The following is a 27,242-nucleotide window of genomic DNA, read 5'->3' on the forward strand; positions in this document are numbered from 1 at the left end:
CACATACCTCAATATCATTAAAGCCATCTATGAAAAACCCACCGCAAATATCATTCTCAATGGAGAAAAACTGAGAGCTTTCCTGCTAAGGTCGGGAACACAGCAGGGATGTCCATTTTCACCACTGCTATTCAACAAAGTACCAGAAGTCCTAGCCTCAGCAGTCAGACAACAAAAGGAAATTAAAGGCATCCAAATCGGCAAAGAAGAAGTCAAACTGTCACTCTTCGCAGATGATATGATACTATATGTGGAAAACCCAAAAGACTCCACTTCAAAACTTCTAGAACTTATACAGGAATTTAGTAAAGTGTCAGGATATAAAATCAATGCACAGAAATCAGTTGCATTTCTCTACAGCAACAACAAGACAGAAGAAAGAGAAAATAAGGAGTCAATCCCATTTACAATTGCACCCAAAACTATCAGATACCTAGGAATAAACCTACCAAAGAGGCTAAGAATCTATACTCAGAAAACTATAAAGTACTCATAAAAGAAATTGAGGAAGACACAAAGAAATGGAAAAATGTTCCATGCTCCTGGATTGGAAGAACAAATATTGTGAAAATGTCTATGCTACCTAAAGCAATCTACACATTTAATGCAATTCCTAAAAAATCCCATCCATTTTTCACCACTCTTGTTCAACATAGTATTAGAAGTCCTAGCAACAGCAATCAGACATCAAGAGAAATAAAAGGTATCCAAATTGGCAATGAAGAAGTCAAACTCTCTCTCTTCGCAGATGACATGATTCTTTATATGGAAAACCCAAAAGACTCCACCCCCAAACTACTAGAACACATACAGGAATTCAGCAACGTGGCAGGGTACAAAGTCAATGTGCAGAAATCAGTGGCTTTCTTATACACTAACGATGAAAATAAAGAAAGGGAAAATAGAGAATCGATTCCATTTACTATAGCACCAAGAACCATAAGATACCTGGGAATAAACCTAACCAAAGAGGTAAAGGGTCTGCACTCAAGGAATTACAGAATACTCATGAAAGAAATTGAAGAAGACACAAAAAGATGGAAGACCATTCCATGCTCTTGGATCGGAAAAATAAACATTGTTAAAATGTCTATACTGCCTAGAGCAATCTATAATTTTAATGCCATTCCGATCAACATTCCACCGGTATTCTTCAAAGAGCTGGAGCAAATAATCCTAAAATTTGTATGGACTCAGAAGAGACCCCGAATCGCTAAGAAAATGTTGAAAAACAAAAATAAAGCTGGGGGCATCACGTTACCTGATTTCAAGCTTTATTACAAAGCTGTGATCACCAAGACAGCATGGTACTGGCATAAAAACAGACACATAGACCAGTGGAACAGAGTAGAGAACCCAGATATGGGCACTCAACTCTATGGTCAATTAATCTTCGACAAAACAGGAATAAATATACAGTAGAAAAAAGACAGTCTCTTCAATAAATGGTGCTGGGAAAATTGGACAGCTATATGTAGAAGAATGAAACTCGACCATTCTCTTACACCGTACACAAAGATAAACTCAAAATGGATAAAAGACCTCAATGTGGGACAGGAATCCATCAGACTCTTAGAGGAGAACATAGGCAGTAATCTCTTCGATATCAGCCACAGCAACTTCTTTCAAGATATGTCTCCAAAGGCAAAGGAAACAAAAGCGAAAATAAACTTTTGGGACTTCATCAAAATCAAAAGCTTTTGCACAGCCAAGGAAACAGTCAAAAAAACAAAGAGGCAACCCACGGAATGGGAGAAGATATTTGCAAATGACAGTACAGACAAAAGGTTGATATCCAGAATCTATAATGAACTCCTCAAACCAACACATTTTTTTTCAAAGAAATGAAACAAATAATCCTAAAATTTATATGGAACCAGAAAAGCCCTAGAATAGCCAAAGGAATATTGAAAAAGAAAACCAGTTGGTGGCATCACAATTCCGGACTTCAAGCTCTATTACAAAGCTGTCATCATCAAGACAGCATTGTACTAGCACAAAAACAGACAAATAGATCAATGAAACAGAATAGAGAGCCCAGAAATAGACCCTCAACTCTATGGTCAACTAATCCTTGACAAAGCAGGAAAGAATGTCCAATGGAAAAAAGACAGCCTCTTCAATAAATGGTGTTGGGAAAACTGGACAGCCAAATGCAGAAAAATGAAATTGGACCATTTCCTTACACCACACACGAAAATAAAATCAAATTGGATGAAGGATCTCAATGTGAGAAAGGAATCCATCAAAATCCTTGAAGAGAACACAGGCAGCAACCTCTTCGACCTCAGCCGCAGCAACATCTTCCTAGGAACATCACCAAAGGCAAGGGAAGCAAGGGCAAAAATGAACTATTGGGATTTTATCAGGATCAAAACTTTTGCACAGCAAAGGAAACAGTTAACAAAACCAAAAGACAACTGACAGAATGGGAGAAGATATTTGCAAACGACATATCAGATAAAGGGCTAGTATCCAAAATCTATAAATAACATATCAAACTTAACACCCAAAGAACAACTAATCCAATCAGGAAATGGGCAGAGGACATGAACAGACATTTCTGCAAAGAAGACATCCAAATGGCCAACAGACACATGAAAAAGTGCTCCATATCACTGAGCATCAGGGAAATACAAACCAAAACCACAATGAGGTATCACCTCACACTATTCAGAATGGGGAAATAATTAAGATCAGAGCAGAGATCAAAGAGTTAGAAACTAGAGATAGAGTAGAGCACATCAACAAAACTAGAAGCTGGTTATTTGAAAGAATTAATAAGTTCGATAAATCACTGGCCAAACTAATCCAAAATAAAAGAGAGAGGACGCAATGTAATAAAATTATGAATCAAAGGGGAGAGATCATGACTAACACCAAGAAAGTAGAAACAATCATCAGAAATTATTATCAACCGTTATATGCCAATAAGTTAAGCAGTCTAGAAGAAATAGATGTATTCCTGGAAACCTATAAACTTCCAATATTGAAACAGGAAGGAATTGACAACCTGAATAGACCAATATCTAGTAATGAGATTAAAGCAGTGATCAAAAATCTCCCCCAAAACAAGAGCCCAGGGAGGAGTCAAGATGGCTGAGAAGGAGCAAGCTGAGACTGCTTCAGCTAGCCGGAGATCAGCTAGATAGCTTATCTAAAGATTGCAAACACCTGAAAATCCATCGGCAGATCGAAGAGAAGAAGAACAGCAATTCTGGAAACAGAAAAACAACCACTTTCTGAAAGGTAGGACCAGCGGAGAAGTGAATCCAAAGCGACGGGAAGATAGACCCCGGGGGGAGGGGCCGGCTCCCGGCAAGCAGCGGAGCAACCGCGCACAAAATCAGGACTTTTAAAAGTCTGTTCCGCTGAGGGACATTGCTCCAGAGGCTAAACCAGGGCAAAGCCCACGCGGGGTCAGCGTGGCCTCAGGTCCCGCAGGGTCACAGAAGGATCAGGGGTGTCTGAGTGTCGCAGAGCTTGCAGGTATTGGAACGGGAAAGCTGGCTACAGAGACAGAGCCGACAGTAAGATCACAGCTCGGTGTTACCTTGAACCGGTCGCAGGCTCGGTGAGCTCGGAGCGCGGCCGGAGGTCAGGCAGACGGGAGTAACTGGGCACTGTTCTCTGAGGGCGCACTGAGGAGTGCGGCCCTGGGCTCTTGGCTCCTCCGGCCAGAGACCAGGAGGCCGCCATTTGTATTCCCGTCCTCTGGAACTCTACGGAAATCGCTCAGGGAACAAAAGCTCCTAAAAGCAAACCCGAGAAGAGTACTCACCCCGGCCCCGGGTAAGGGCGGTGTAATTCCGCCTGGGGCAAAGACACTTGAGAATCACTACAACAGGCCCCTCCCCCAGAAGATCAACAAGAAATCCAGCCGAGACCAAGTTCACCTACCAAGGAGTGCGGTTTCAATACCAAGGAGAGCAGCAGAATTCCAGAGGAGGAGAAAGCCAAGCACGGAACTCATGGCTTTTTTCCTGTGATTTTTTTTAGTCTTGCAGTTAATTTAATTTTTTCTTTTTCATTTTTCGTTTTTTTTTTTTTTTTTTTTCTTCTCGCCTTCGGGTAAATTTTTTTTTTTTAACTGTTACCTTTTTCTTTTTTAACAATTTTTTACTAGTTTATCTAATATATATATTTTTTCTTTTTTACATTTTTCTTAGGTGTTTTCTTTTTTTAAAAATTCTTTTCTTTTCTTTTTTCTTTTATCTTTTTTCTTTTCCTTCTTCCTTTAAGAACCTCTTTTTATCCCCTTTCTCCCCAATCACGATTTTGGATCTCTTCTAATTTGGTTAAAGCATATTTTCCTGGGGTTGTTGCCACCCTTTTAGTATTTTACTTGCCCCCTCATTTACTCTTATCTGGACAAAATGACAAGACGTAAAAATTCAACACAAAAAAAAGAACAAGAGGCAGTACCGAAGGCTAGGGACCTAATCAATACAGACATCGGTAATATGTCAGATCTAGAGTTCAGAATGACAATTCTCAAGGTTATAGCCGGGCTCGAAAAAGGCATGGAAGATATTAGAGAAACCCTCTTGAGAGATATAAAAGCCCTTTCTGGAGAAATAAAAGAACTAAAATCTAACCAAGTTGAAATCAAAAAAGCTATTAATGAGGTGCAATCAAAAATGGAGGCTCTAACTGCTAAGATAAATGAGGCAGAATAAAGAATTAGTGATATAGAAGACCAAATGACAGAGAATAAAGAAGCTGAGCAAAAGAGGGACAAACAGCTACTGGACCACCAGGGGAGAATTCGAGAGATAAGTGACACCATAAGACGAAACAACATTAGAATAATTGGGATTCCAGAAGAAGAAGAAAGAGAGAGGGGAGCAGAAGGTATACTGGAGAGAATTATTGGGGAGAATTTCCCCAATATGGCAACGGGAACGAGCATCAAAATTCAGGAGGTTCAGAGAACGCCCCTCAAAATCAATAAGAATAGGCCCACACCCTGTCACCTAATAGTAAAATTTACAAGTCTCAGTGATAAAGAGAAAATCCTGAAAGCAGCCCGGGAAAAGAAGTCTGTAACATACAATGGTAAAAATATTAGATTGGCAGCTGACTTATCCACAGAGACCTGGCAGAATAGACAGAAAGAGCTGGCATGATATTTTCAGAGCACTAAACGAGAAAAACATGCAGCCAAGAATACTATATCCAGCTAGGCTATCATTGAAAATAGAAGGAGAGATTAAAAGCTTCCAGGACAAACAACAACTGAAAGAATTTGCAAATACCAAACCAGCTCTACAGGAAATATTGAAAGGGGTCCTCTAAGCAAAGAGAGAGCCTACAAGTGGTAGATCAGAAAGGAACAGAGACCATATACAGTAACAGTCACCTTACAGGCAATACAATGGCACTAAATTCATATCTCTCAATAGTTACCCTGAATGTTAATGGGCTAAATGCCCCTGTCAAAAGACACAGGGTATCAGAATGGATAAAAAAACAAAACCCATCTATATGTTGCCTCCAAGAAACTCATTTTAAGCCCGAAGACACCTCCAGATTTAAAGTGAGGGGGTGGAAAAGAATTTACCATGCTAATGGACATCAGAAGAAAGCAGGAGTGGCAATCCTTATATCAGATCAATTATATTTTAAGACAAAGACTATGATAAGAGATGAGGAAGGACACTATATCATACTCAAAGGGTCTGTCCCACAAGAAGATCTAACAATTTTAAATATCTATGCCCCCAATGTGGGAGCAGCCAACTATATAAACCAATAATAACAAAATCAATGAAACACATCAACAATAATACAATAATAGTAGGGGACTTTAACACTCCCCTCACTGAAATGGACAGGTCATCCAAGCAAAAGAACAGCAAGGAAATAAAGGCCTTAAACGACACACTGGACCAGATGGACATCACAGATATATTCAGAACATTTCATCCCAAAGCAACAGAATACACATTCTTCTCTAGTGCACATGGAACATTCTCCAGAATAGATCACATCCTCGGTCTTAAATCAGGACTCAACTGGTATCAAAAGATTGGGATCATTCCCTGCATATTTTCAGACCACAATGCTCTAAAGTTAGAACTCAACCACAAAAGGAAGTGTGGAAAGAACCCAAATACATGGAGACTAAACAGTATCCTTCTAAAGAATGAATGGGTCAACCGGGAAATTAAATAAGAATTGAAAAAATCATGGAAACAAATGATAATGAAAATACAACGGTTCAAAATCTGTGGGACACAACAAAGGCAGTCCTGAGAGGAAAATACATAGCGGTACAAGCCTTTCTCAAGAAACAAGAAAGGTCTCAGGTACACAACCTAACCCTACACCTAAAGGAGCTGGAGAAAGAACAAGAAAGAAACCCTAAGCCCAGCAGGAGAAGAGAAATCATAAAGATCAGAGCAGAAATCAATGAAATAGAAACCAAAAAAACAATAGAGCAAATCAACCAAACTAGGAGCTGGTTCTTTGCAAGAATTAATAAAATTGATAAACCCCTGGCCAGACTTATCAAAAAGAAAAAAGAAAGGACCCAAATAAATAAAATCATGAATGAAAGAGGAGAGATCACAACTAACACAAAAGATATACAAACTATTATAAGAACATACTATGAGCAACACTACGCCAATAAATTTGACAATCTGGAAGAAATGGATGCATTCCTAGAAACATATAAACTACCACAACTGAACCAGGAAGAAATAGAAAGCCTGAACAGACCCATAACCAGTAAGGAGATTGAAACCGTCATTAAAAATCTCCAAACAAACAAAAGCCCAGGGCCAGACGGCTTCCCGGGGGAATTCTACCAAACATTTAAAGAAGAACTAATTCCTATTCTCCTGAAACTGTTCCAAAAAATAGAAATGGAAGGAAAACTTCCAAACTCATTTTATGAGGCCAGCATCACCTTGATCCCAAAACCAGACAAGGATCCCACCAAAAAAGAGAGCTATAGACCGATATCCTTGATGAACACAGATGCAAAAATACTCAACAAAATACTAGCCAATAGGATTCAACAGTACATTAAAAGGATTATTCACCACGACCAAGTGGGATTTATTCCAGGGCTGCAAGGTTGGTTCAACATCTGCAAATCAGTCAATGTGATACAACACATCAATAAAAGAAAGAACAAGAACCATATGATACTCTCAATAGATGCTGAAAAAGCATTTGACAAAGTACAGCATCCCTTCCTGATCAAAACTCTTCAAAGTGTAGGGATAGAGGGCACATACCTCAATATCATCAAAGCCATCTAAGAAAAACCCACAGCAAATATCATTGTCAATGGAGAAAAACTGAAAGCTTTTCCGCTAAGGTCAGGAACACGGCAGGGATGTCCATTATCACCACTGCTATTCAACATAGTACTAGAGGTCCTAGCCTCAGCAATCAGACAACAAAAGGAAATTAAAGGCATCCAAATCGGCAAAGAAGAAGTCAAATTATCACTCTTCGCAGATGATATGATACTATATGTGGAAAACCCAAAAGACTCCACTCCAAAACTGCTAGAACTTATACAGGAATTCAGTAAAGTGTCAGGATATAAAATCAATGCACAGAAATCAGTTGCATTTCTCTACACCAACAGTAAGAGAGAAGAAAGAGAAATTAAGGAGTTAATCCCATTTACAATTGCATCCAAAACCATAAGATACCTAGGAATAAACCTAACCAAGGAGACACAGAATCTATACTCAGAAAACTATAAAGTACTCATGAAAGAAATTGAGGAAGACACAAAGAAATGGAAAAATGTTCCATGCTCCTGGATTGGAAGAATAAATATTGTGAAAATGTCTATGCTACCTAAAGCAATCTACACATTTAATGCAATTCCTATCAAAGTACCATCCATCTATTTCAAAGAAATGGAACAAATAATGCTAAAATTTATATGGAACCAGAAAAGACCTCGAATAGCCAAATGGATATTGAAAAAGAAAGCCAACGTTGGTGGCATCACAATTCCGGACTTCAAGCTCTATTACAAAGCTGTCATCATCAAGACAGCATGGTACTGGCACAAAAACAGACACATAGATCAATGGAACAGAATAGAGAGCCCAGAAATAGACCCTCAAATCTATGGTCAACTAATCTTCGACAAAGCAGGAAAGAATGTCCAATGGAAAAAAGACAGCCTCTTCAATAAATGGTGCTGGGAAAATTGGACAGCCACATGCAGAAAAATGAAATTGGACCATTTCCTTACACCACACACAAAAATAGACTCAAAATGGATGAAGGACCTCAATGTGAGAAAGGAATCCATCAAAATCCTTGAGGAGAACACAGGCAGCAACCTCTTCGACCTCAGCCGCAGCAACATCTTCCTAGGAACAACGCCAAAGGCAAGGGAAGCAAGGGCAAAAATGAACTATTGGGATTTCATCAAGATCAAAAGCTTTTGCACAGCAAAGGAAACAGTTAACAAAATCAAAAGACAACTGACAGAATGGGAGAAGATATTTGCTAATGACATATCAGATAAAGGACTAGTGTCCAGAATCTATAAAGAACTTAGCAAACTCAACACCCAAAGAAAAATAATCCAATCAAGAAATGGGCAGAGGACATGAACAGACATTTCTGCAAAGAAGACATCCAGATGGCCAACAGACACATGAAAAAGTGCTCCATATCACTTGGCATCAGGGAAATACAAATCAAAACCACAATGAGATATCACCTCACACCAGTCAGAATGGCTAAAATCAACAAGTCAGGAAATGACAGATGCTGGCGAGGATGTGGAGAAAGGGGAACCCTCCTACACTGTTGGTGGGAATGCAAGCTGGTGCAGCCACTCTGGAAAACAGCATGGAGGTTCCTCAAAATGTTGAAAATAGTACTGCCCTATGACCCAACAATTGCACTATTGGGTATTTACCCTAAAGATACAAATGTAGTGATCCAAAGGGGCACATGCACCCGAATGTTTATAGCAGCAATGTCCACAATAGCCAAACTATGGAAAGAACCTAGATGTCCATCAACAGATGAATGGATCAAGAAGATGTGGTATATATACACAATGGAATACTATGCAGCCATCAAAAGAAATGAAGTCTTGCCATTTGTGACAACATGGATGGAACTAGAGCGTATCATGCTTAGCGAAATAAGTCAAGCAGAGAAAGACAACTATCATATGATCTCCCTGATATGAGGAAGTGGTGATGCAACATGGGGGCTTAAGTGGATATGAGAAGATTCAATGAAACAAGATGGGATTGGGAGGGAGACAAACCATAAGTGACTCTTAATCTCACAAAACAAACTGAGGGTTGCTGGGGGGAGGGGGTTTGGGAGAAGGGGGTGGGATTATGGACATTGGGGAGGGTATGTGCTTTGGTGAGTGCTGTGAAGTGTGTAAACCTGGTAATTCACAGACCTGTACCCCTGGGGATAAAAATATATGTTTATAAAAAATAAAAAATTAAAAAAAAAAAAAAAAAAAAAAACAAGAGCCCAGAACCTGGCAGAGTCTCTGAGGAATTCTACCTAACATTCAAAGAATAAATGATACCTATTCTTCTGATGTTCTTTCAAAAGATAGAAACAGAAGGAAAACATCCAGACTCTTTCTATGATGCCAGCATTACCCTGATCCCCAAACCAGGCAAAGACCCCACCAAAAAGGAGAATTTCATACCAATATCCCTGATGAATATGGATGCCATGATTGTCAACATAATTCTAGCTAATAGGACCCAACAGTTCATTAAAAAGATTATCCACTATGACCAGGTGGGATTTATCCATGGGATGCAATGGTGGTTCAAAATTCACAAATCAATCAGTGCGACAGAACAAATCAATAAAAGAAGAGAGAAGAACCACATGGTCTTCTCAATTGATGCAGAACAAGCACTTGACAAAATACAGCATCTATTCCTCATAAAAACTCTTCAAAGTATAGGGATAAAGGGAACATTTCTCAACTTCATAAAATCTATCTATAAAAAACCCACAATGGGGAAAAGCTGATAGCTTTCCCTTTGGGATCAGGAACAGGACAAGGATGCCCACTCTCACCACTGTTGTTCAACATAGTACTAGAAATCTAAGCAACAGCAATCAGACAACAGAAAGCAATAAAAAGTATTCAAATTGGTAAAGAAGAATTCAATCTCTCTTTCTTCGCAGATGACATGGTATTTTAATGGAAAACCCAGAGACTCCACCCCCACACTACTAAAACTCATACTGCAATTCAGTAATGTGGCAGGATACAGAATTAATGTACACAAATAAGTTGCTTTCTTATGCATTAATAATGAAAATACAGAAAGGGGAATTAGATAATCAATTCCATTTACTATAGCTCCAAAAACCATAAGATACCTGGGAATAAGCCTAACCAAAGAGGTAAAGAATCTGTACTTGAGGAACTACAAAACACTCATGAAAGAAATTGAGGAAAACACACACAAAAAGGAAGCACATTCCATGTTCATCATTCAGAAGAATAAACATTGTGAAAATGTGGGGCACCTGGGTGGCTCAGTGGGTTAAGCCTCTGCCTTCGGCTCAGGTCATGATCCCAGGGTCCTGGGATCGAGCCCCACATTGGGCTTTCTGCTCTGCGGGTAGCCTGCTTCCTCCTCTCTCTCTGCCTGCCTCTCTGCCTACTTGTGATCTCTGTCAGATAAATAAAGAAAAAATCTTTAAAAAAAATTGTGAAAATCTCTATATTGCCCAGAGCAATCGACACTTTCAATGCCATCCTGATCAAAATTACACTGGCATTTTTTCAAATTTTTGGATCAAACAATCCTAAAATTTGTATGGAACCAGAAGAGACCCTGAATTGCTAAGGAAATGTTGAAAAAGAGAAACAAAAGAGAGGGCATCACATTTCCTGATTTCAAGCTTTACTACAAAGCTGTGATCACCAAGAGAGCATGGTGCTGGTACAAAAGCAGACACATAGACCATTGGAACAGAGTAGAGAGTCCAGATATGGACCTACAACTCCATGGTCAAATAATATTCAGCAAAGCAGGAAGAAATATACCATAGAGAAGATAAAAACAGTCTCTTCAATAACTGCTGCTGGAAAAATGGGGCAGCTATGTATAGAAGAATGAAATGTGACCATTCTATTACACCATACACAAAGATAACCTCAAAATGGATAAAAGACCTCAACATCAGGCAGGAATCTCAAAATCCTAGAGGAGAACATAGGCAGTAACCTCTTTGACACCTGCCTCAGCAACTTCTTTCAAGATGCATCTCCAGGGGCGCCTGGGTGGCTCAGTGGTTTAAGCCTCTGCCTTTGGCTCGGGTCATGATCTCAGGGTCCTGGGATTGAGCCCCACATCTGGCTCTCTGCTCGGCAGGGAGCCTGCTTCCCCCTCTCACTCTGCCTGCCTCTCTGCCTACTTGTGATATTTCTCTGTCTATCAAATAAATAAATAAAAATCTCAAAGAAAAAAGATGCATCTCTGAAGACAAAGGGAACAAAAGTGAAAATCAACTTTTGGGACTTCATCAAGATCAAAAGCTTCTGCACAGCAAAGGAAACAATCAACAAAACAAAGAGGCAACCCACAGAATGGGAGAAGTTATTCACAAATGACACTATAGACAAAGGCTTGATATCCAAGACCTATAAAGAACTCAACACCCCAAAAACAGATAATTGCATCAAAAAATGGACAGAAAGCATGAACAGACACTTCTCCAAAGAAGACATACAAATGACTAACACCCATTGGATCAATGAAGAAATGAAAACAGACATAAAAAATAACTTTGACACAAATGGAAATGGAAACATACCAAAACTTACAGGATGTTCCAAAAGCAGTTCTAAGAATCAAATTTAACACAATAAATAATTACATTAATAAAAAAAAGAATGATCTAAGACAAACAATCTAATGACATCTCAAGGAACTAGAAAAAGAATGAACTATGTTCCAAGTTAGATTAAAGGAAACATAAAGACTAGAGCAGAAATAAAGACAAGGAAAACAATGGAAAATATCAATAAAACTAAGAACTTAGTTGTTGAAAAGATAAAATTAACAAAACTTTAGCTAGACTAACTGCAAAAACAAGGAAGTTTCAAATAAATTATATTATTAATGAAATAGGAGCTATTCCAACTGATACCACAGAAATATAAAGGGGCATAACAAGGCTACTATGAACAAGTGTATGCCAACAATTTAAAAATATGGAAGTGCCTAAATTTTTAGAAACACAGAACCCATAAAGAGTGAATCTTTAAAAAAAGAAAGAAAGAAAGAAAATAGAGAAAATTTAAATTGACACATAGTAAGAACAAAGACTAGAGCAATAAAAAAACTCCCATCAAAGAAATGCCCAGTAACAAATGATTCCCCTGATGAATTGTGCCAAACATTTATTTTTTTAAATATTTTATTTATTTATCTGAGAGAGAGTGAGAGTGGGAGAGCACAAAGCAAGGGGAGCAGCAGAGGGAGCAGCAGAGGGAGAGGCAAAGGGAGAGGCAGAAGCAGGTTCCCAGCTGAGCAAGGATCATGACCTTAGCCAAAGGCAGGTGCTTAACCAACTGAACCACCTGTTGTTCCTATATCAAATATTTAAATAATTAATCCAACCCTTCTGAAACATTTCAAAAATCCAGAGGTGACAACATTACTGATGCAAGAGTAGAAGGCCAACTGAGGACAGAGCACAAGCTGATACCAGGCAAACTTTCCCTACTACCACCCCAGTGGGATATGTGTGACTTTACTCTAGGAAGTTCTCAACTGCCTTAATGTTAATGCCTTGCTAGAGGGAAAAACAATCTTAATTTGACAATGTCAAGGCCTCCAGTATCTCACAGGACCTCTTTAGCATATGAAAGTTTCTTTGAAAAGCTCCCTTTTTTAGAGCACCTGACTGTCTCAGTCAGTCAGAGCACCTGACTCTTGACCTTGGGGTTGTGAGTTCAAGCCCCAACTGGATGTAGAGATTACTTAAAAAGTAAAAACTCTTAAAAAAAAAGAAAGTAATGAAAAGCTCCCTTTTTCATTACTTCCACTAACCCTATAGTATATAATCAATTGCTCTTCACAACCCCAGTGAAGCTCTTTCTGCCCAAGAGTCCTATCCCCTTTCTTTAATAAAACCACTGTTTTGAACAAATGATATCTCAAGAATTCTTTCTTGATCCTTAGCTCCAGACCTCACTCCACCAAACCTCACCTACATTCTAAAAATATATCAATTATCACTTTGTGAGACAAGCATTACCCTGTTATCAAAGGCATATAAAGAGAGTAAATATAAAGAAATTGCAGGCCAATACCTCTGATGAATATGCATACAAAAATTCTCAAGAAAATATTAACAAATTGAATTTAACAGCATATTAAAATGATTATACACCACGAAGAAGTGGGATTCATCTTTGGGATGTAAAGACATTAAATAAACCCAAATTAGTACATACAACAAACAAAATAAATAGAATGAAAGAAAAATCATATAATCTAAATAGATGCAGAAAAATGCATTTAACAAAATACAATATTCTTTCATATAAAAACTCTCAACAAATTTGTTATTAAGGAAATGTAGCCCAATGTAGTATAAGTTATATATAACAAACCCATATCTTAAATCATGCATAATGTTGAAATATTACAAGCTTTCTCCATAATCAGAAATAAAACAAGTGTGCTCAGTCTTGCTGTCCCTATTCAAAATAGTACTGGAAGTCCTAGCTAGAGCAACTAGTCTAAAAATAAATAAAAAACAACCAAATCAAGGAATAAAGTTATTTCTTTGTGGATATATGGTTTTATAGAAAGCAAAATCTTAGTGACTCCATAAAACACTGTTGGAGCTAATCAACAGATTTAGTATAGATGCAGGATTCAAATCAACTTACAGAAGTCTGTTGTATTTCTATGCACAAAAAAATAAAAGAAAAAAGAATGTATGATATATAATGAAAAGAATCTAGGAGAAGGAGAGGAGAAATAGCAGCATAGTAGGAAGATCCAAAGGTCATCTCCTCCCAGGAACACTACTAAAATAACTATCAGATCTTCCAAAATACCTCAGAAATCAACCTGAAAACTGACATAATAAACTCCACAACTATAGGAAGAGAAGAAGCCACATTTAAGAAAAGAGGAAGTGCAGAGATGTGGTTTAAGGGAGAAAGGGATCATGGTTGCCACAGAAGGGAAGGAGCTGTGGTCACAGAGAAAGATGAGAGAGAGAGAGAGAGGAGCACGGAAGGGGAAGCACAAGGAAAATGAATCCCCAAAGCAATGATTGGTTTGAAAAATGAGAGGGGCTCAATTTTCTGAATTCTTACAAGTGTAAAACATTAATATCATAGGATCCTCAGGAGAAGCACAGAGAGAAAAGAAGGCAGAAAATTTATTTGAACAAATTATAACTGAAAACTTTCTTAATCTTTGGAAGGAAATAGTCATCCAGATACAGGATGTACAGAGAACTCCCATCAGAATCAACAAAAGGAGGCCAACACCAAGATATATTGAAATTACCTTTGCAAAATATAGTGATAGAGATGGTGCCTGAGAAGCTCAGATGGTTAAGCATCTGCCTTCAGCTTGGGTCGTGATCTCAGGGTCCTGGGATCAAGTCCCACATTGGGTTCCTTGCTCCTCTGGAAACCTGCTCCTCCCTCTGCCTCTCTCTTTCCATCTTCCATGAATAAATAAAATATTTTAAAGAAAATATAGTGAAAAGAAAAATCATAAAACAGCAAGACAAAAAAAGTCCTTATTTTACAAGAGAAGACACATTAAGTTAGCTGGAGATTTCTCAACAGAGATTTTATAAGTCATAAGGGATTGGCATGATACATTCAAATTGCTGAATGGGGAAAATCTGGAACCAAGTATAAATAGCAAGTCTATTATTCAGAATATAAAGAATTTCCCAGACAAACAAGAACTAAAGAATTTTGTGATACTAAACCAGTACTGAAAGAAATAGTAAAGGGGACTTTTATTTTTTTTTATTTTTTATAAACATATATTTTTATCCCCAGGGGTACAGGTCTGTGAATCGCCAGGTTTACACACTTCACAGCACTCACCAAAGCGCATACCCTCCCCAATGTCCATAATCCCACCCCCTTCTCCCAAACCCCCTCCCCCCAGCAACCCTCAGTTTGTTTTGTGAGATTAAGAGTCACTTATGGTTTGTCTCCCTCCCAATCCCATCATGTTTCATTTATTCTTCAAAGGTGAAAAGTGACAAAGACAAGAATAAATCACAGAAAATACCCAGAAACAATGACAAAGCAAATAATTCAAGTGCACTAAATACATATCTATCAATAATGACTTTGAAAAAGAAAAAAAATGGGGCGCCTGCGTGGCTCAGTGGTTTGGGCTGCTGCCTTCGGCTCGGGTCATGATCTCAGGGTCCTGGGATCGAGCCCCGCATCGGGCTCCCTGCTCTGCAGGAAGCCTGCTTCCCTCTCTCTCTCTCTCTCTCTCTCTCTGCCTGCCTCTCTGCCTACTTGTGATCTCTGTCAAATAAATAAATAAAATCTTAAAAAAAAAAGAAAAAGAAAAAAATGACTTTGAATGCAAATGGACTTATACTCCAATTCAAGGAAATAGGGTGTCAGAATGGATGAACAAAACCCATTTATAGTCTGCCTACAGCTGACTCATGTGAGACTTAAAGGCACCTTCGCATTGAAAGGGAGGGGATGGTGAAACATTTATCATGCAAATGGATATCAAAATAAAGCCAGAGTAGCAATACTTATATCACCAAAACTAGATGTTAAAATAAAGACCGCAACAAGTGATAAAGAAGGTCAGTATATCATAATAAAGAGGACAATCCAACAAGAAGATATAACAATTGTAAATGTGCACCCAACATGAGAGCACCCAAATATATAAAACAACTAATAACTAATGTAAGGAAACTAATTGATAATAATACAGTAATAGTAGAGGATTTTAACACCTCACTTACATCAACAGACAGATCATGTAAACAGAAAATCAACAACAAATAATGGCTTTGAATAACAGTGGACCAGATGGAGTTCACAGATATAATCACAACATTTCAAATATATGGAGGATAAACAACATGCTACTAAATTATGAATGGGTCAGCCAGGAAGTCATAGAAAAAGTTAAAAAAATACATAGGAATAAATGAAAATGAAAACATGACATTCCAAACGTTTGGAATGCAGCAAACATGGTTTTGGAAAGGATATGGTTTACCACAAACAAGAAATTTCTCAAATAAAAAAAAAAAAACTAACCTTACACCTAAGGGTGGTAAAAAAGAACAGCTAAGAGTAATGTCAGCAGAATGAATTAAATGATGAATATTAAAGAAATAAATATCATAGAAACTAAATATAAATAAACAAATTATACACACACACACACACAGTACACACACATACACACATACACACACATATCAATTAAACCAGAAGAAGCTTCTTTGAAAACAATGAATAAAATTGTTATAACTCTAGACAGACTTTTCAAAAACAGAAAGAAGCTAAATAAATAAAGTCAGGGGGGTCTGGGTGGCTCAGTGGGTTAAAGCCTCTGCTTTTGGCTTAGGTTATGATCTCAGGGAGGGATCAAGCCCCACATCAGGCTCTCTGCCCAGTGGGGAGCCTGCTTCCTCCTCTCTCTCTGCCTGCCTCTCTGCCTACTTGTGATCTCTGTCTGTCAAATAAATGAAATCTTTAAATAAATAAATAAATAAATAAAATCACAAAGAAAAGAGAAACAACAACCAACACACAGAAATACAAAAAATATAATGGAATATTATGAAAAACTATGCAAACAAATTGGAAAACCTGGAAGAAATGGATAAATGGGTAGAAACATATAACCTACCAAAACTGAAAACAGGAAGAAAAAGAAAACTTGCAAAGACCAATAAGCAGCAAAAAATTAGTTCAGGAATCAAAAACTCCAAACATACAAAAATTTCAGAACCATGTGACTTCTATATGCAAATTTTACCAATCATTTAAAGAAGAGTTAATACTTACTATTTTCAAACTATTCCAAAAAGTAGAAAAGGAAGAAAAACTTCCAAATTTATTTTATGAAGCCAGCATTACACTGCTACAAAAACCCGAGAAAGACCTTTGAAAAAGAGAACTACACACCAACATCTCTGAGGGACACAGATGCAAAAAATTCTCAATAAAATACTAGGAACACTACATCAAAAACAAGTGATGTACTGTATAGTGAATAACATAACATAGTAAAAAATAAAATAAAATACTAAGAAAACAAATCCAACATTGCATTTTAAAAATCACTTACCATGATCAAGAGGGATTTATTCACTGGTTCTCAGTTTGTTTCAATATTTTCATTTTTTAAAGATTTTATTTATTTATTTGACAGAGAGAGATCACAAGTAGGCAGAGTGGCAGGCAGAGAGAGAGGGGAAGCAGGCTCCCTGCTGAGTAGAGAGCCAGATGCCGGGCTCAATCCCAGGACCCTGAGATCATGACCAGAGTGGAAGACAGAGGCTTAACCCACTGAGCTACCCAGGCACCCCTGTTTCAATATTTAAAATCAATCAATGTTATAAATCACATTAATTGGTGTCTGTGTGGTGGAGTCAGTTAAGCATCTCACTCTTAATTTCAACTCACGTCATGATCTCAGTGTCGTGAAACTGAGCCCAGTGTTGGGCCCTGTGCTATGTGTGCAGAGTATGCTTGAGATTCACTCTCTCTCCTCCCCCCGTGCCCCTATACTCCTCCTCTCTTTGCCCTCTCTTTAAAAAACCACACATCAATATAAGAAAGGATAAAAACCATATTACCTTTTCTATAGATGTTGAAAAAAATTCCAAAAAATGTAACACTGTTTCATAACAAAAGTCTCCAACAAAGTAGTTTTAGAGGGAACATACCTCTCATAATAATGGCCATTTATGAAAAACCCACAGCTAATATCATCCTTAATGGGGATAAACTGAGAGCTTTACCTCTATGGTCAAGAATAAGACAGGGATATCCACTCTCACAACTGTATCTGAACAAAGTAATGAAAGTCCTAATTATAGCAATTAGACAACAAAAAGAAACACAAGGCATCCAAATTAGCAAGGAAGTAATAGTTTCATAATTTGCAGATGACATGATACTCTATATAGAAAACCCAAAGGACTCCATCAAAAACTTGCTAGGAATCATACACAAATTCAGTACAATCAGAAGATAAAGATCACCATACAGAAATCTGCAGCATTTCTATATACCAAAAATGAAGCAGCAGAACATTAAATTAAGGAATAAATCCCACTTTCAAATGCACCAAAAATGATAAGATACTTAGGAATAAACCTAACCAAAGAGATGGAAGTACTGTACTTTTGAAACTATAAAACACTGGTCAAAGAAATTGAAGACAACACAAAGGATTGGAAAGATATTCTTTCCTCGTGGATGGGAAGAACCAATGTTCTTAAAATATCTCTAATACCCAGAACAATCTATAGGTTTAATGCAATTCCTATCAAAATACCAACAGCATTTTTCACCGAACTACAAAAAACAACCATAAAATTTGTGTAGAAATGCAACTGACTCTGAATAGCCAAATGATATTGAAAACAAAAAGCAAAGCTGGAGTCATCAAAGTTCCAGATTTCAAATTATATCACAAAGCTGTAGTTATCAATGAAGTATGGTACTGCCACAAAAATACACACATAGATCAATAGCATGGAAGAGAAAACCCAAATAAACCCACAACTATAGGGACAATTACTCCTCAACAAAGCAAGAAAGAATATCCAATGGGAAAAAGACACTCCCTTCAAACAAGTGTTGGGTAAACAGGACAGCAACATGCAAAGGAATGAAACTGCACCACTTTCTTACACCATACACAAAAATAAATTCAAAATGGATAAAAGATTTAAATATGAGACTTGAAACCATCAAAATCCTGGAGAAGAACAAAATCAGTAACCTGTTTGGCATCAACCATAGTAACTTCTTACTAGATATGTCTCCTGAGGGAAGCGAAACTAAAGCAAAAATAAAGTGCTGGGACTTCAGCAAACTTAAAAGCTTCTGCACAGCAAAATAAATAATCAATAAAACTAAAACACAGCTATGGGATGGGAGAAAATAGTTGAAAATTATGTATTGTTTTTTTAAATTCAAATTAAACTTAGTTAACATATACTGTATTATTAGTTTCAGAAGTAGAATTTAGTGATTCATCAGTTGCATAAAATACCCAGTGCTCATTATATCAAGTGCCCTCCTTAATGCCCATCACCCAGTTGCCCCATCCTTCCACCCACCTCCCCTCCAGTGACCCTCAATTCACTTACTATAGTTAAGAGTTTCTTATGGTTATCTGACACAGTATTGGTATTGAAAATATATAAAGAACTTATAAAACTTAACAATTCAAAAATGAATAATCTAATTAAAAAATGGGCAGAATACTTGAATAGACATTTTACTAAGGAAGACATACACGTGGTCAAAAGACACCTGAAAAGATGTCAAGATCACTTATCATCAGGGAAATACAAATCAAAACTCTAATGAGATATAACCTCACACCTATCAGAATGGTTTAAATCAGCAACACAAGAAACAAATTTGACAAAGTTGTGGAGAAAGGAGAACACTCATACATTGTTGGTGGGAATTCAAACTGGTGCTGCCCCTATGAAAAACACCATGGAGTTTCCTAAAAAGTTAAAAGTAGAACTACCCTATGATCTAGCAATTGCACTACTAGGTATTTACCCAAAGAATGGAGAAATACTAATTCAAAGGGATGGATGTACCCCTATGTTCATAGCAGCATTTTGTACAATGGCTAAATTATGAAAGCAGTGTAAGTGACTATCAATATATGAATGAATAAAAAAGTTTCATATATAGTGGAATCTTATTCAGCCATAAAAAAGCATGACTATTTCCATTGTTATGATGTAGTTGGAACTAGAGAATATTATGTTAAGCAAAATACGTCAGTCAGAGAAAGACAAATACTATATGATTTTACTCATATGTGGAATTTAAGAAATAAAACAAATGAGCAAAGGAAAAAAAGGTGAACCAAGAAACATACTCTTAATTATAGACAAAAAATAATGGTTACCAGAGCAGAGGTGGGCAAGAAGAAGGATTAAATAGGTGATAGGGATTAAGAAGGGCAGTTCTTGGGATGTAAGTGTTGAACCAGTAAATTTTATACCTGAAATTTATATTTTATGTTATATTATATTATATTATATTATATTATATTATATATTAACTAACTGGAATTTAAGTAAAAATTAAAAAAAAGAAAAGTAAACAATCTAATTGAGAATACTTAAAAACCATAAAATTCTTACAATCCAAAGAAGTTAATATTTGTACATTAAAAAATTTCAGTTATTGATGAAAGAAAATGAAGACACAAGTAACTGGAAAGATAACCCAAGTTCAGGGTTGAGTAGAATAATACTGTTAAAGTGCCAATATTACCAAATCCTTCTATAGATTAAATGCACTCCTGATCAAAATTCCAATAGAATTTTTCCACAGAAATAGAACTAACAATCCTAAAATTCGTATGGATGCACAAAAGACTATGAATAGCCAAAAGAGTCTTGAGAAAGAGGGATAATGCTGGAGCTATTACTTCCTGATTGCAAACTAGAATACAAAGATATAGTAATTAAAACAGTATGGTATTGGAATAAAAACAGTAACATAGGCCTATGGAATGTAATGAAGAGCAGAGATAAAAATCCATGCACTTGTAATCAACTAATCTTTTATGAGGGCACAAATGGATCATCTCTTCAATAAACAGTTCTGGGAAAAGTGGATATCCATATACAAAGGAATAAAAGTGGAACCCCATCTCACACAAATCACAAAAATTAACTTGAAATGGGTTAAAAACTTAAACATAAGAATTGAAACTTTTCAACTCATAGAAGAAAACATAGGAAGAAAGATCTTTGATATGCCCTTGACATTATTATTTTTTGGATATGCCCCCAAAAGTTAAGGCAACAAAAGCAAATATAAATATGTAGGACTATATAAAGCTTAGCTTCTGCACAGCAAAGGAACAATTGATAATATTGAAAAGCAGCATGTTGAAAGGAAGAAAATATTTGCAAACCAATTATCTGATAAGGGCTTAATATCCATAATATTTAGGTGACTGACACAACTCAATATTAAAATAGTAAATTGATTAAAAAATAGACAAATTACCTGAATAGACCTTTTTTAAAGAAGGCATAAATGGTCAACAGGTATATAAAGAGATGCACCAAATGTATACGCAACCCCCCCAAAAAAGCAAAAATAAAATGAAACTACAACACATTGAAAGCTTCTGCACATCAAAAGGAAAAAGAATCATTGAAATAAAAAGGCAGCATATGGAATGGGACAGAATATTTGGAAACTGTCTATAAGAGGTTAATACACAAAATATATGAGGAATTCTTAACAACTCAATAGAAAAATTAATAAAGTAATCTGAGTTTTAAAATATATAGAGAGAAAGAAAAAAAAAGTGGCAAACCATAAAATCTCTTAACTGTAGGGAACAAACTGAGGATTGCTGGAGTGGAGATGGGCAGCATCAGTTAAATGGGTGATGGGTATTAAGGAGGGCACTTGTGATGAGTACTGGGTGTTTTATGTAAGTGACAAATCACTAAATTCTACACCTGAAACTAGTATTGTACAGTATGTTAACTAATTGGCATTTAAATAAAAACCTGAAACTAAACTAAAATGTGCTGAGAAACTTAATAGACATTTTCCCAAGGGAGAGATACAAATGGCCAACAGGTACATGAGGAGATGCTCAGCAAACTTTAATTATCAAGGTAGTCCATATCAAAACTAGAATGAGATGTCACTTCACACCTGTTAAAGTGGCTCTTATCAAAAAAGGGAAGAACCACGTGGTGGTGAGGTCATGAAGAGAAGGGAAACTTTGAACACTCTAGACACAAAGGGAAATTGGTACAGTCATTATGGACAATAGGATGAAGTTCTTCAATAATTAAAAATAGAACTGCCATATGATACAGCAACCCCACTTCTAGGTATATATTGAAGGAAATCAAACCACTCTATCAAAGATATAGATAGATGATAGATGATAGATAGATTATACATGATAGATAGATAGATAATAGATAGATGGTAGAAAGAAAGATAGATATATAGATAGAGTTCAGCCATGAGAAAAAAGGAAGTCCTATCACTTATGACAAAAGAGATGGATCTTGAAGATATTATTTTATGTAAAATAAATTAGACAGAAATACAATAATCTATGATCTCATTCATATGTGAATTGTAAAGAAGCTGAATTCCTAGAAACTGTACAGTGGTGATTGCCTGGGGCTTGCGGGTAGGAGAAATGCAGAGATGTTCAAAGTGTACAAACTTCCAGTTATAAGATGAATATATAGTAGGGATCTAATGCATAGTGCAGTGACCATAGTTAACAATGCTTTATTATATACTTGAAATTTGATAAAAGAGTAGACCTCAAATGTTCTCACCACCACAACAAAAAAAATTTTTAAAAAGTAATTACATGTTGTGATGGAGGTGTTAACTAAACTTACCATGGTCATAATTTTGCAATGCATCAGAGTAGCAAATCATCATATTGTACACCTCAAACATACACAATTCTATGTCAATTATGTTTCAATAAAGCTATAGAAGAAAGATAAAGAATGAGGATACAGAAGATAACTTAATTATAAGAGTCATATCCTTAAGTAGCAAAGAACATCCAATGCCTAGTGCTGTGTGTTGAATTGTGTCACCCATAAAGATATATTCAAGTCCTATCATTTGGTACCTGTGAAATTGACCTTATTTGGAAACAGGGTCTTTGCAGATGTAATATAGTTTAGATGAGGTCATAATGGATTAGGGTGGGCTCCCACACAATGACTAGTGTTCTTATGAGAAGAAAGAAATTTGGATACAGGCACACACTATCAGGGAGAGTGTGCCATGTAGTGGTGGAGACAGAGATTGGGGTGCTGTATCTACAATCCAGAGAATGCTAATGATTACCAGAAACTGCCAGAAGCTAGGAGAATCATGGGACAGATTCTTAGATCCTTAATAAGTACCCATACTGCTAACATCTTGATTTTGGACTTTCATCTCCCAGAAATCTGAGACAATAAATGTCTAATGTTTTAAGCTAGCAAGTTTATGGTAATTTGTTTCAGTAGCCACAGGAAACTAATACATCTTAAGTTATACTTAGATGTGAGCAAGAGGAGGGTATCTACTCCACTAGGAGGAAGGAAGGAAAAAAGTTTTTTAAAGATACATATAGACTAGGATATTTAGCTGTGGCAATCGTGAAAATGTCCCCTATTTGTCTCTATTAGCCAAAGTAGGTTGGAAAATCTGTTGTAAATTTAAGAGAAAAAATGTAAGAAATAGTCATCTTAAAAGAGAGATTTGAATAGATGAGAGAAGTTTAATAACATTGCTGGGTATCATTAATGGTCTACTTGCAGTATGACATTATAAATTAAATTGAAGCCAACTGTCATGGCCACACGGTTTTCCTCAACCATATTCAGCTTGCAAAGGTACTACTGAGGAGTAATAGGGGAGTTGGATTTATCTAAAATTAGGGATTTTTAAAAATTTAATTTCTTTATTTGATAGAGATCACAAGTAGGCAGAAAGGCAGGCAGAGAGAGAGAGAGAGAGAAGCCGACTCCCCAATGAGCAGAGAGCCCAATGTGGGGCTCGATCTCAGGTCCCTGAGATCATGACCTGAGCCAAAGGCAGAGGCCCAGCCCACTGAGCCAACCAGGTGCCTCTAAAATTAGGGTTTTGTCAAAGAAATGTTAAAAGGTGAGTAAAGGGGATTGAAGATGTATGCAGGAATTTATTTCTATCAGTTCACCATGAGCCTCTAAGAACCTAAGATAGCTAAGGATCTATAAAGGGTATGAACGTAAGTAAAGACATGGGGAAAGGACTGATCAACAATATCTTGAAGGCAATAAAGTCAATTGTAGGTCTTATAGGGGTAGAAGAATTGTTGGATTCTTCAACAAAGTTGAAAAAGTGTGGATATTAGAGGTACCTGAAGCAGTGGTTGGAAAATGAAATGTTTGAATTTAAAAGTTTGAAGGGATATGAATAAGAGTGGGCCACTGAAATTAGATGGAAGGCAAGATAGTTTCAGAAAGTAAAGTCAAGTAATTGAGATGTTAGGATATAAGAATGATTATCTACATCTTAAAATCACTAGGGAAAGGCAGTGGGCCAGATAGAAAATCATGGCAAAATAAAGGGAATGACCTGGGAGTTACTAGATAAATATAACAAGGAAAAGTCACAGATGATATCATCATGAGATTCAAAACTGGCTATTTTTAGGGAGTAAGGATATAGAATGAGTTGGAAATGCCACTGAGAACACAAACGTACATTTACTGCACCTCTGGGTCCAGTGGTAGGAAGGGATGTAGAAAGGAAAACATCTACTCAAGAGGGCCTCAGGAAATGCAGTGTATTTGAGAAACAGCCAAGTTTCAGAGAGCAAGAAAGTGTGGAAATATTCAGATATGAAGCAGAGGAGGATACAGAAGATTTTGCTGATGACAGTTTGTTTTAGACATAATGCCTAATGGTGATGTAATCCTGAAGCCTTTATGATGTAAGAGGAAAGTGGAGACGGAGGCAGCATCAAACTAGAAATATATTTCTAAAAGCACTAGGAGCTCAATTTCAATTTCTAGATCAAGTGATTCTTTTCCTTCCTTTCACAGTGTATTGAAATTTCTGATTTTAAAAGTAACACATACTCATTGAAAAACATTGAAACATCACAAAAATGTATCATTTAAAAAGGAAATATCCCTTTAGGGGTTGTTTTGGTGGTTTTTTTCCATTTATTTTGTTTTGTTTTTGTTTTTGTTTTTAGAATTTTAATTTCTGAGTTAAAGATTTTCTAAGTTTTCTTTTCATAAATAAGGTTGTACCTCTTTTCATATATGTATTGGACATTCACATTTTTTTTCTATAAAATACCTGTTTATAACTTTCAACTGTTTTTATGTCATCTAAAGTATATCTTTATTACTGATTTTTATCTGCTTTTTCTATCAGATTGAAATTTCCATTTATTTTAGATAAAAAATGGTTGAGTATGATAATCTCTTCTGTTCAACTTAATACACATGGCTATTAGATGGTGGCTCCAAATCAATATGGTCTATATTATCCTCATTTTTGTATTATTTCAGCAATATTCTTTCAGAGGAGATCAACTTTTAAAGACCAACATTGAAAGACTGTGGCCACTAAAGCCTGCAGAAATACTATTGTTTAGTTACATATTAATAATATTCATCATCCACTTAATGACTCCTTTTGAAAGTCAACTCACTATACTTTATTTTATTGGAAATGATACTAAGCCTTCCTTTTTATCAGAGCAAAGGAATGGTCTAATTTTCCTTTTACATAAAATTAAGTATATCAAAGCTGTATAATAAAGTCTTAACTACATTTTATCCAGCTTTCCATTTTAAATGTCTTCATACACAGTAATTACTTCCCTTCTTCTTAAAATAGGATGTGATTATAAACACATACACACACAATGGTTAAGACCATGGAAGTATTTCATGAAAAAGCCTGAAGTAGCTAAATCTCAATTCAAAACACCCAAGATATTGTTGAAAATTTCATACTTCTGTTTAAAATTTTAATCTACAAATAAAATTTCCATGAAAGAAACATTATTTACATTTAAAAATATAAGTATGTTGCTAAGTTGAGCATATTAGTCATTAAAAATACGGAAAAAGTATTAAACAAAGTACTTACAGTCTTGGAAGAGACATTTCCCCTGCATACATGTTGCCAGGACTTTAGCATTGTAATTTCAGTGGTAAAGTTGAGTGATGACATCATAAAGACAGTGGAAATAACAGGAAGTTGAAGGTAAAAGACAGAGTAACTATCCTTTACAGTGTATAGATGCTTCTGATATCCATTTTTATTTTATTTTATTTTTTTAAAAGATTTTATTTATTTATTTGACAGAGATCACAAATAGGCAGAGAGGCAGGCAGAGAGAGAGGAGGAAGCAGGCTCCCTGCTGAGCAGAGAGCCCGATGTGGGGCTCTATCCCAGGACCCTGGGATCATGACCTGAGCCGAAAGCAGAGGCTTTAACCCACTGAGCCACCCAGGCGCCCCTGATATCCATTTTTAAATTGCACTATTTTACAGTTTGAACTGAGAGAATCCGTCTTTTTTTCATTTTTTCATTGATTGAATCTATTTGATTGTTTAATAAATATCTAATTATTTGATATCAGACTATTTCAATACTAGTTTTGAACATACATATGTGTAGATGTGTGCAAAAAAGGGCTATATGGACTGAAAGGAAAATAAAAGAATATAAACATTCCTCTATAAAGAGCAGCTTTAATCCTGTACATTTCCTTCACATTCAGACTTCTCCCCCTAAAAATATATATGTTCACAATAACCACTTCTCTTCCCCTCCTGTAGTCGAGATAGCAGGACATTTGCCAGAACCACAGGGAACAATCTCTACCTATGGTATTAGGACAATGTGCCCTACCCCACAAACTCCGCTGTAAGGGCCTGCCCCTTCCAGAGGAACTTACTTATAAACCCCCGGATATAGGGGCAGGCCAGGCTGGATGGAGACATCCAATCAGTGAGGCATGCATATATTTACTGAGGTGAGTTGAAATCCCATTGGCCACCTGTGTGTGGGCCGGGCTCAACCACCTCTATAAAGGTTAGTTTGTGAGGCTGGGCAGGTAGGAGTAGGAGGAGTAGTAGGAGTAATTAGAGCCATCAGAGCCGTTAGAGCCGTCAGAGCTGTGAGAGCCATTAGTTGGGAGAGTCCTTAGGATAGCCATCAGGATAGCCACGGTAGTGACAGTTGTTGGGAACCGCCCCGCCCCTACCACCCGGGAGCGACCCAGCTGCCAGCTGCGGCCTCGCCAAGTGGAGTCATTCCGGGGAGCAACTTCATTCCTGGAGTGGATTCCTCAACATGAGGCCTCCTTGGTGAGTGGCCTAGTCAGGAGCAGCATCATTTGGGGAGAGGCTGTTATGCCCAAATTCCAAGCCCCCCCCCCCTCAAAGACTACCATCAGAGTCCAGAGTCAAAGCCAAACAGCAAGGGTCAT

General features: G+C 36.8%; 1 protein-coding gene across 2 annotated transcripts in view; it reads right to left on the minus strand.

Moving 5' to 3' along the window:
- The window catches only part of CYLC1 (cylicin 1), a 105,037-nt gene extending 79,102 nt beyond the window's left edge, over positions 1 to 25,935 (minus strand). Inside the window, exon 1 of one of the 2 annotated variants that reach the window (XM_082718429.1) lies at positions 25,895 to 25,935. In XM_082718429.1, the coding sequence (XP_082574555.1) occupies positions 25,895 to 25,926 (32 nt within the window). In that variant the 5' untranslated portion in view covers positions 25,927 to 25,935. Of the gene's footprint in view, positions 1 to 24,490; positions 24,601 to 25,894 lie in introns of those variants that run through there. The other variant, XM_082718430.1, reaches the window with a different exon arrangement.
- Between the last annotated feature and the right edge of the window lie 1,307 nt (positions 25,936 to 27,242).

Source organism: Mustela nivalis (assembly GCF_964662115.1).
Source record: "Mustela nivalis genome assembly, chromosome: X".
Lineage (NCBI taxonomy): Eukaryota > Metazoa > Chordata > Mammalia > Carnivora > Mustelidae > Mustela > Mustela nivalis.